The 10,000-nt window shown below is 39.5% G+C and overlaps 1 protein-coding gene across 1 annotated transcript; it reads left to right on the top strand.

The window, feature by feature from the left end:
* The first annotated feature begins 1,812 nt into the window (after window positions 1-1,812).
* Window positions 1,813-8,641, top strand: serpine2 (serpin peptidase inhibitor, clade E (nexin, plasminogen activator inhibitor type 1), member 2). Its single transcript, XM_086260773.1, has 9 exons — window positions 1,813-1,978; window positions 2,970-3,248; window positions 3,362-3,589; window positions 4,005-4,202; window positions 6,843-7,041; window positions 7,122-7,219; window positions 7,700-7,786; window positions 7,893-7,976; window positions 8,072-8,641. Exons 2-9 carry the CDS (start codon window positions 2,987-2,989, stop codon window positions 8,107-8,109), a joined length of 1,194 nt encoding a protein of 397 aa, XP_086116899.1. The 5' UTR covers window positions 1,813-1,978; window positions 2,970-2,986; the 3' UTR covers window positions 8,110-8,641.
* Window positions 8,642-10,000: the final 1,359 nt, after the last annotated feature.

Here is a 10,000-nt window from a genome sequence, read left to right on the forward strand (position 1 = left end):
TAAATAAAGTTTTCTTTTTTCTTTTCTTTTTTTAAAAAAATTATTTCTTGTATTTGTGGGTACTTTGTTTCAAAAATGTAATCTTGCAGAATTAGAACAGTTTTTCTTAGTGAGTTTATAATGTCAGGTTTAACTCTGTTAGGCATATAATTGATTTATTAGGTTTAGTCATCGGTAGCCTGGATAATTGCTGTAGTTAATCAATTTTCGTGTGGAAAAGCTGTTTGCTTTTGGAGACAGCACTTGCTAAATCTGAACAAAATGCTTTTGGCACTGAGAAACTTCAGCTTCCCCAGAAGCCTTTAAAACATTAATCAAGCTTTCAAAACCAAGGTTATCGACCTTTCACTTCAACAGAAGAATGAGAGTCCTGTTTAAACGTGCAGCAATGAACCTGCAAAACCTTTTTAACTGGGAATTTGATGAGAAATGGCTCCACTTCATGTCTTTGTGTTCCACAAACATGCACACATCTGGTTTTGTTCAACAAAAGTTTAGTTGTGTTTGATAAGAGTGTGTTTAAAACCCAGCAGGAGAAGCGTGATTATCATCTCTAGTTTGGCCCAGAGAGAGGTGCACTGGAAACATCTCAGGCTTCAAGTTGCACAATGGGGTTGGGTGGCAGTGTTCTTACGGTATGTTGTTTTTTTTTGTTTTGTTTTTTTGCCTTTGAAGTAGATGGGTTTGGCTTAAAAATGAGTAAGAGGAGAGACGTAGGAAGACACAATTGTAGTGCACAGCTGTGGGTTCACTGACCTTCTCAGAATTCTCCCAACTCAGACAAACTGACCCACTTTGCCTAACAATGATAACAGTCCCATCTCTGCATCTGGACATGGAGGACCCTCCCCATTCCAAACACACACTCAGCAAAAGCTGTAGCTCAGAATGCAGCCCCACTGTGGGTGTCCCATGTTGTATTTTTACAGCCTTGATCTAGTTATTTACTCGAGGCTGGGAAAGGAACTTATTAAACCCAAGGTTCAACCTAAAAAATATACAAGTGAATTATAAGGTTATGTGACAGATCACTGTCCAGTGTGTCGAGGTAAACATTTATGATGTCTTTAGCAGTAATTACTCACACACTCCCCCTTAATCCCCTGTAATTCAAACCTTCAGTAACCTACTCCTAATCCTCACTTTGGCAGTAGCAGGGATGTAATTGAAACTCAGCCTCTTCTCAGGTGTGTTTAAGTGTGTGTGAGACACTTTCCAGCTGCATACACCCATCAGAAAGAAAGAAAAAAAAAATTCTCGTATGGGCATATATTTTCCAAATTCTCTGTGAAATGTAGTTTGGATAAATATAACTGGAAAAGACTAAGCAATAGTTAGTCTTAGAAATATTTAGGGACACTTTGAAAGGGTCTACGTAGTAATTGACGGTTTTTGATGATGTTGATATTCATCAGGATAAAGTGTAGGCTCTCCATAATTCTCCATTTCATATGACAAAACATCACTATTTTTGCACGTTTCATACTGCTTTTAAACATTACCACACTTCCTGATGTGTCAAGTTGGATGGCCAAGCCATCACCGGAAGTAGCTTGATGAAGGTAATCATTATCTAATCTCCTTTTGCTTATCGGAGAAATGTGAGCTACAACTTTGCTAAATTATGAGGATACATCTCATTTTAAATTATGAGAGTTTAAAAACGACAATCTTTAGGGTTTTTTCTGACCTTTACTTTGAAGGTGTAGCGGACGCACATCCGTGTTTGACACAGACACGGATGTCTGTTTTATGGTCGGCTGCTCGGTTGGAAGGCGGGGTTCACAGTAGGATAAATTCTTGTTTGGAACTGCGGTGGAGTCACTAGTAGGTGTAACTTTCTACAGAGTAAGAGCTCTCTTCGTGGACTTTGGGGGTTAACTACTTGAGTTGTCGTTTGAACGGCAGCGAAAAAGCGGACTAATACCAGCTGCAATTTCACCTGCGGGACAAGTCTAATCGAAGCCCCTCGGGTTAGGTAAGGAATAGCGTTTTTTTTTGTGTGTGTGGGGGGGGGGGTTGTTTTTGTTTTTTTAACGGAATTTTATTTTTAAGCGTCAACACACGTAGCTATTTTAATTGACTTCAAGCATTGCATCTAATTCAAAGAAATAAAATAAGAAAACATGCCCGCATCCTAGCGGGAAAATATTTTGTCGTTTTTGTTTTTTCAAAGAACCAAATGGAAGTTAATTGTCGTTCTGCATAATTGTAGTTGTGTTCACGTGACCTGTTTTGTATTGTTTTTGTTGTTTTTCTTAAAGCACTTTAAAACTGGACTGGTAGTTGTTTAAATGTTTGACGGGTGGGGGTCACCTCTATTGCACAAATTAATAAGTTAATGTTCACGCTTCCTGCGATTTCCGAACCAGATACAGTTGCGGAATATTGTGGCTGACTGCGTCAAACTTCTGAACACGATGTTTTATAAAAGCACTCTGGTTGATCATTTGAAAACTGCATGTTAAATCCATTTCCGTGTTTTCTCAGCAATATTATTATTATTATTATTATTATTATTATTAACAGCACGCCCCAGTTGGTGAATAAACGTGGCAGCTATACAACTTGCCCTAATTTATGTTCACACTGCAAATACTGCACCTCTTCAGTAAGTCCTCACCGAGAATTGAGTCTGGCTCTTGTGGCCAGTTTTAGGCTGAAGCATTTTCCCCAAAATGGTCCTAAATCTTATTTTGAGCTCAAATTAAAAGGAACGAAGGGTGCAGTTCAAGTGTTCTGGCTAGGGATAGCTTGTGATGTTTAGACACAGTGAGTAAGAGTTAGTCAGACCTTGCAACACTGGATGAATGATTTTGCTGCTTTAAGAGGGAGTAAAGGTATATGTGTTTATTCATGAGTCACAACCATCTATTATGGAAGTGGTTTAAAAAAATGCATGCAGTGGTAGGTGACTTCTTCAAGTAAAATAAATGTCATCCTAATTGCCTCTCCTAATGTTTATGTAGGTGTTGCAAGTATCAAAATGAAGCACATGTCCTTATTGTGCCTCTGTGCATTGGTGGCCTTGTGCAGCCATAAGGGGGTGCTGTCCCAAGCACCATCTTATGGTGAAAGGGGCTCTGATCTCGGCATCCAGGTGTTTCAGCAAGTAGTTCATGCCAAGCCCCTGGAAAATGTGGTGCTCTCGCCTCATGGGGTGGCTTCAATCCTTGGCATGCTGTTATCTGGAGCCCACGGGGACACGAGGAAGCAAATCCTTAATGCTCTCCGTTACAAGAAAAATGGTAAGGACTATTTCAGGCTATAGATGTCTTCTGAGTCCTACAGTTTTTAGCCTAACGTATAAAAACCTTGGGTGGTGTTGAGGAACAGTTACAAGTTTACCTGGTTTGCACAGGTCCTTACAAGATGTTGAAGAAGCTGCATAAGAACTTGACGGGCAAAGCCAACCAGGACATCGTGCTGATCGCAAATGCTATGTTCAGCCAGAAGGATTTCCCCATGCAGGAGGCTTTTGTGACTTCCAACAAAGAGAACTTCCAGTGTCAGAGCAGGAGCCTGGACTTCAGCAGCCCCGATGCAGCAGCCGATGAAATTAATGAGTGGGTCAACAATAAAACCAAAGGTAACAGTGGCTGTCAATTATAGCTGTATACAGAAACTAAACTTCCATCTTTGAATGCAGTTGAGTCTCAGAGTGTAGGCATTCCTTCCCTAAAGTGGGTGCAGAAGGACTGGTTTTACCTAAGGAAGGGGAGACCTCTGCATCCATGTTTTGGACTTTTTGTATACTTGGCTACAAGGCTTATTGTCACCTACAAGATCGTTTTCCTTTTCTGCATGAACACATTGAAAATACTGCAGGACTGTTCTAAAACGTCTGACTTGTTAATGCACTAAATTTTCTGCTGTATTGATTGGTTGCCCCTACATGGTGATACAGTTTTACCTTCTCTGTCTCAAAATAAATACAAAAGACATGACGTGTTGGTTTTTAAATCAAACCTTGCTGATGGAATAATGCTCCTATGTTTATCCAGGTCACATCCCCAGCTTGATCAAAGCAGACATGCTGGATCCTGCTCTGACCCGTCTGGTCGTTGTCAACTCCATCTACTTCAAAGGCTTGTGGAAGTCTCGCTTCCAGCCTGAGAACACCAAGATAAGGACCTTCACCCGGGGCGATGGAATCGATATTAAAGTTCCAATGATGTCGCAGCTATCAATCTTTAACATAGGTGAGTGGTGATGTGAGACTAAGCATTTAAATGCGTCTAAAAGAGCAGTCAGTGTTTTAGATAAATCATGATACTAAAAAAAGGCCATATTATTCTACATTACTATCAGCCTATATTGCTTTCCACTGCAAAGCAACCTTTAGATACATTTTCGCAATAATTAGAAAGCTCTTCTGCAACATTGGCTACAGACTAGTAAAAATGAACTGGCTACTGTGAATGCTTGTGCTACAAAGTCTCTCTTGGCTTATCAACCGTTACATTACTGTGGTGTGGGGTTTACAGAAGTTCAGTTTTGTCAGCACCATATATTTGTTCTATGTTACTAATGTAGTTTTATGATTTGAGAGTTCAGAATAATTCCTATTTATCATATACTGGACCTTGGTGCAGCTGCTCAGCTCATCCATTGTTGGAAACGAGCTGGTGTCCCTCTTCTCACTGCCCTTTTTAGCAAGCCTTCTTGTGATTGGAAGAAGAAAGCTCACCCACTGGTGAGTGGGGCTTCTGTGCTCACAGCCGGCACGGTGTATTTTAAGTGACCAATCTGGCACATTTGCATCATGCAGTCAAGAATAGGAAAAAAAAGCTGGGAAATGGCATATTTAGAGCAGCATGAGCGTTTGCCTTTCCAATTTTTATATACTATGTCCTACTTATATTACACCTTGTTGACCTTGTTTAATAGGAAAACCACTGCATCAGAGTCAGTTATTTGTCACAGAAAATAATGAAAAGCATAACTTCATCATAACATTGGGTTGGTTCACTTTTCTTTCAGTACCTGATGCTTCTCTGAACTTTACCTTGTACAGCCTTCATTGATAATAGACCTCATCTGCCATCATCTACTGCCAAATTATTGCACTTCGGGTTTATTATAATGCAGCTGCAGTCACTGCCAGTTTATGGTTCATATGCGAGTTTGTGTTGAGTTGGGTTTTTTTGTTTTGTATTTTAAGGACTTGGACATGCCACTTCTGTAGGATATTATTTAGTCCTGTGTGAAATGAAATGATACACCAGTCAGAGGTCTATATTTAGGTGACTTGTCAGAGTTGTGGTGGCCCGCGAGTGCTGTGGACAGACGCTCTTGAACTAAGGCCGTGTTAAGCTGCAAGTTACAGATATCTAACTTTCTTCAGTGTCCTAAAGTGTTTTGAGTTTAGTGTTGATAGTCTGTTGCTTGGATTATTGTCTTCAAGCTAGCAGGTGGGTCCTAAAGAGAACACTAGAATGTAGTGGTTCTGGTACAGTAATGTTTTATGGCTATGATGGCATTTACACTTACTTGGCAATCTGACTTTGTAATAGGTAGGTTGGTGTAATAAGCATATACAGCCTGAAAATGGGAGGGAGTCTTGATACCTCTGGTGTAGTACTGCTCTTATGTTATGTGCTTTGATTCAGCTCCACATTTGCTGTTCTTGTACATCATTCAAGAGTATCTACTTGCACAAAAAGGTGATACTTAAAAGCTATAAAGTGCTGTCTCAAACTTTAAGCAATGTTAATGACATATTTGAATTGAGTGAAATGCTGAAAGCTGCAAAAACTGTACCATGCATATGTCTTATGCTATACCCCCTTATTAGCTAATTTAACACAGTATTCTTACAGTTGGTGTTCTTCATGGGTCTTTTCTGGGAGAGTATGTTTGTCCTCAGGAAGCCAGGGATTTTCTGCTTCCAGACAAAATAGAAAGTGATAACCATCACTGATTACCATTGTGGTTAAACAAAAACATTTACCCACACAAATTCAGAGTTGTTCAGTGGAAAGTCCTGGCAAAATCTGGAGTTTGGCAAATTTGCTTGTTAAAATAAAGTAAGAAAGAACTGGAGAAAAATCCCCATGGGATGAAACCTGTTTTGTCATTCTTTTTTCTTTCTTTCTTTCTTTTCTTTTCTTTTTTCTTTTCTTTTTTTTTTTGTCACACATCAAACACTTCAGAATGTGTTCTGTTTTATTAATGTCTTTGCCTCGAATTAACCTTAAGCTGATGGATGGGTACTGGATTGAGCCCACAATGGAAATTACAGCAGCAGCTCAAAGTACATACAAACATATGCTGTAGTACTTAACTATAAACATCAAGTACTATAGCACCATACTGAAGGCCTCATAATGTGAGGTAATACAAAGTTATACATGCAACAGTAATTAAGTAAAATAATAGGTTGATGTTTTTGTTGATCTTAATTTCCTTAATTCCCCCATAAAATATTTTGAAAACCTTAACTTTCTTCCTTCTGGACCATTCAGTATAAAACGGTGAGCTTCGACTGGCATTTATAATTTTCTGTGGGAGAGCAGAATTCATGTTTCTGTTAATAATGATAATTAATGGTGACTGTCTTACAGATAGTTTAACTTAAAACTCATTGATCCAGGAGAAAGTTTTGAGGGTCATCATGGTGTGCTGTGCTAAAAGGGCGATTACAGATGTGTGTGTGGCGTTCGGTACTTTTAGTGTTTACTTGTCTTTTAGATTTTATTTGTATTTGACCATTGTGTACATGGTAAACTTCATTATTACGAAAATGGTGATGGCTGGTGCAGGGTTGGTAGAAAGATAATGTGGAGGGGATGGAAGTCTGTTTTGCAGCATTCTAACTTCAGATTTTTGTATTCTGCTAGGCCTAGCCTCCACACCCCAGGGGCTCAAATACAAGGTAATTGAGCTTCCTTATCATGGCAACACCATCAGCATGCTAATCGTTCTCCCGTCTGAAGAGGACACCCCTCTGTCTCGTGTCATTCCCCACATCAGCACAGCCACAGTGCAGAGCTGGACCAAACTGATGCACATGAGGAAAGTCCGCCTGCTCATCCCAAAGTAAGGCACAAACGCACATAAATATAATGTCCCTTCAAATTTGATACATGGTGACATTGTCTGTTACGTTGTGTTCTCAGGTTTACGGCTGATGCAGAGGTGGATTTGAAGGATCCACTTTCAGCTCTGGGAATCACGAACATTTTCAGTGAGGGCAAAGCTGACTTCAGACATCTCAGTGAGTGAAAGCAGAGTCGCTGCAAACCAGACGCTGACGCATGTTCTCTTGCACCGCCACAGTATTTATCCAGTCTATTTAGATATGAGCAGAGCCTGGAAGTATGAATGGATTGTTGGCTGTTTACAGAGAGTCACTGATGGCCAGTAAGGAGCTTGAATCGTAGTTGACTGTGAAATGCTGAATCACTGCTCCTCTTGTCTTGCCATTCATCATCTTCTTGAAAGTTTGGAATGAGAAGAGATGGGGATGAAGAGCTCTAGTGCCACCCTGTGGTGTAATTGGCCAAGAGTTTGTAGGATTTTCCCTAGGAAAGTACCCCATCAGCTTTCCAGCAGATGGGGATGCTCTATTGCCATCATGTGGTGTAGCTTACAAAGGACTATAACATACTTTTATATTTATGCAATCTATGTTGCATGTGGAAGGTCTGGTTCATACAGAGAAAGCAAAGATGATTGCGTATTGTCGTTTCCTCAGGTTCGGAGCCTGTGTATGTATCCAAGGCACTCCAGAAAGCCAAAATAATCGTGAATGAAGATGGAACAAAAGCAGCAGCAGCCACTAGTGAGCATTTGTTCAGTAAGCCTCATCTTTAACTTAAAGTTTCTCCCATGTTTTAACAATGTTCTGTTTTGTGGGTTTTTTGTTTTTGTTTTTTGCTTTTGTTTAGCTGCTATTTTGTTGGCCCGTTCCTCCCCACCCTGGGTTACAGTTGACAGACCTTTTGCGTTCCTCATCAGACATAACCCGACAGGTACAGATTTTCTTCCATTTCCACCTTAAAATGCTGAAAAATGTTTGATTGTAAAGCACTGCACCGTGACGAGTTCGCCTTGCGTCTGTCTCCAGGTACCGTCCTCTTCATGGGCCAGATCAACGAGCCTTGAGCCCAGCCCCATCATCAACCATAGCATCATTTATCACAACAGGATATGCTTATACACTGCCATGTATCAGAATACAAAGTAAACATAAACACACCCCTACATATACAGAGCACACTTTGCTGAACATGTTTGTACAATGTGGATATATGATGTGATTTGTTTTAAATGTTGCTTTTTATGTTACTTATTTTCTGTATTGCATAACATGCTGTATAAAATGTATTTTGCTGACTAAATTTTCCAGTTTTAATTTTTTTGTATCCTTTTTTTGAATTAATGACATTTTTAAAAGACTTTGAATGTCAGTTGTGTATTTTCTCTTCTCTGGAGTAGGATAATCAGTTTATTTATCATGTCAGTGTTTCCGTTTCGTGTTGTAACTCCAGTCTGTATTACGTTTCACTCGTAAGTTACGGCAATATTCATGCCGTTGCAACGGTTTTGCATTTGAAATTATTCTTTCCCTCAGAGAGAAAGTCTTCTTCAAACTTTTGGGGTGAGGTGAAGGAATAAATACACATTCATAACATGAGTGATTTTTGACTGGCTTATTTTCTGTAATCCAGTTAGGGAAATAATTTTGATCTCTCTCTCTCTCTCTCCCCCCCCCCCCCCCCCCCCCCGCGCTGAATTTGTAAGTTTGCCCAAATAAATAAAAATCAAAAAAACACTTTGCATAAAAGTTATACATTTATTTGGATGTTATTGAGTGAAATAAGTATTTGATGTCCAAGCAAAACATCACTTAGTAATCGGGGGAGAAACTCTTGTTGGTGTGCACAACACTTTCTTGTAGTTGGTTACCAGGTTTGCACACATCTCATGAGGGATTTTGGTCCGCTCCTCTTTACAGAAACTCTCTAAATTCTTTAGGTTACTTAGCTGCTGCTTAGCAACTCCAAGCTTCAGCTCCCTTCACAGAATTTCTATAGGACTTAGGTCTGGAGATTGGCTGGGCCACTCCATGTACTGGTTCTTTAGCTACTCCATTGCAGCCTTGGCAGTGTGTTTCAGATCATAAGTTCTACACAAAACGAGTTTTTTTTTCTGTATTGGTCATGTGGGTGCCAATAAAACCCAGGGTAAAAAGTCTAAATCCTGTGTTACATAAATGAATTAAAATATATTTTACAAATTGTTAAAACCCTATATATCATTTACAATAGGACAAAGACACCAATTTTACCATATACAGTACTGTGCACACTCTACTGTATCTCCTTGCATGTCTACATGATGTCTCTGTCTTTTTTTTTCTTTTGTTTTCTTTTCCTTTAAAAAAAAAAAATATAGACGCAAATGGTAGCATATACAATGAGCAGCAGTGAGATTCAGTAATACGAGTATACAGAGTCGCCATCATCAACAATACACCAGAGGCTATTAAAAAGTCTTAAAAGAGCAGGTCCTGTGCTGTGATAGAATATCAAACCAGACTAGAAACGACACCGGTGTCATTATCGTGTAGAAAAGACTGCAGCTGCTGGAAGAACACTTTCTCTAACCGTTGGATAGACTGAGACTGGTCTAAAATTAGATGGTTCTGCAAGGTCAACATGTATTTCTTAATAACAGATTTGTATTGGTTTTACTCGTTTTAAGAAGGTTGTCTACGGAAGAGGATTAGGGCCACTGGGGGGAAAAAGTGGGCACGTCTTTTTTTTTCTTCTTTTCCCGAATTCTGAATAAAAAGTCAGAATTCTGAGATTAAAGTCAGAAAAGAAGAAAAAAATAGACGTGCCCAGTGGCCTTAATCCTCTTCCGTAGGTTGTCACTGTCCCTGTCATTGAACACATATTTGTAATTGTTGGTGGCCCTATTACGTGAAAAAGTCGTTTAAACAGACGAAAGGGAATTATATGTGATTTACTTATAGTTTGGTTTAACTCAG

This window comes from Aulonocara sp. 'chitande type north' Nkhata Bay, linkage group LG14, assembly GCF_057382095.1.
Source record: "Aulonocara sp. 'chitande type north' Nkhata Bay isolate Kocher_YH1m ecotype deep benthic linkage group LG14, A_spYH_male_GT1.1, whole genome shotgun sequence".
NCBI classification, from domain to species: Eukaryota; Metazoa; Chordata; class Actinopteri; order Cichliformes; family Cichlidae; genus Aulonocara; species Aulonocara sp. 'chitande type north' Nkhata Bay.